This window comes from Zerene cesonia, chromosome 18 (genome assembly GCF_012273895.1).
Source record: "Zerene cesonia ecotype Mississippi chromosome 18, Zerene_cesonia_1.1, whole genome shotgun sequence".
In the NCBI taxonomy this organism is placed as follows: Eukaryota; Metazoa; Arthropoda; class Insecta; order Lepidoptera; family Pieridae; genus Zerene; species Zerene cesonia.
This window is the reverse complement of record NC_052119.1, coordinates 4,882,839-4,883,603: the sequence shown is the minus strand read 5'-3', so window position 1 is coordinate 4,883,603 and position 765 is coordinate 4,882,839. Positions and strand designations below refer to the sequence as shown.

Here is a 765-nt window from a genome sequence, read left to right as displayed (position 1 = left end):
ATATACTTGTTTCTCTAGAAATAATCCTCTATTCCTTATTAATAATATTTCCAACAGACTATATATTGTTATTTAAAACATAACCTCATTAGTTAGATCCTTTAGTGTACAGGTATTATAACTTACCAATAACAAATTCGGCCAAACTGCGAAACAAACAAACATTTCAAAAGTATTCCAATGGATAGCGCGCTGGAAAAAAGAGATCCATAGTGGTAGGAAATACGAAGTCTTCAGATCAGATCTTTAACTTATAATATTGGACGTTTTACAAGTATCTACTACAATTAAGTCTTTTCCAATCAAGGGCAAATGCTGATGTAAAATTATTTTTATTTCAGACAATTGTGAAGTGAACAATGTACACGGGCTGTTCTATTTCCCCATTATAGATATGTGGCAATGGGTGTATTTCAATACACTTTGGTATGCCTTACAAGCTACTAAGCTCTGTTGAAAAATAAATAACTGAAAAGTAAATTAAACGAATTTCATTGTTATTTACTAGTTTAGATGTTTTATTTCTAGTGCTGTTTTTTATAATTAGAATAATACTAGCGAACCGAATGAAATAGGCATGTTTTATCTACATTTAATAAAACAGTAAGACCATTTCTGTATATTAAAGGATTTTTTTTAAAGAGTAACTGCTATACTATATACATATTATTGACCCGAAAAGAAGATAGTCTGTTAGTACATTTTTTCTGTTCGCCTGTTTGTATGTACGTCAATCATATAATAACTATTTACTGGGATTTTGAC

The 765-nt window shown here is 29.5% G+C and overlaps 1 protein-coding gene across 1 annotated transcript in view; it reads left to right on the top strand.

Annotated features, from left to right (window-relative positions):
• Window positions 1-471, top strand: part of LOC119833883 (ubiquinone biosynthesis O-methyltransferase, mitochondrial-like) — a 6,435-nt gene extending 5,964 nt beyond the window's left edge. The window contains exon 5 of the mRNA XM_038358100.1: window positions 342-471. Within this exon, the coding sequence (XP_038214028.1) occupies window positions 342-457 (116 nt within the window). The 3' untranslated portion in view covers window positions 458-471. The remainder of the gene's footprint in view (window positions 1-341) is intronic.
• Window positions 472-765: the final 294 nt, after the last annotated feature.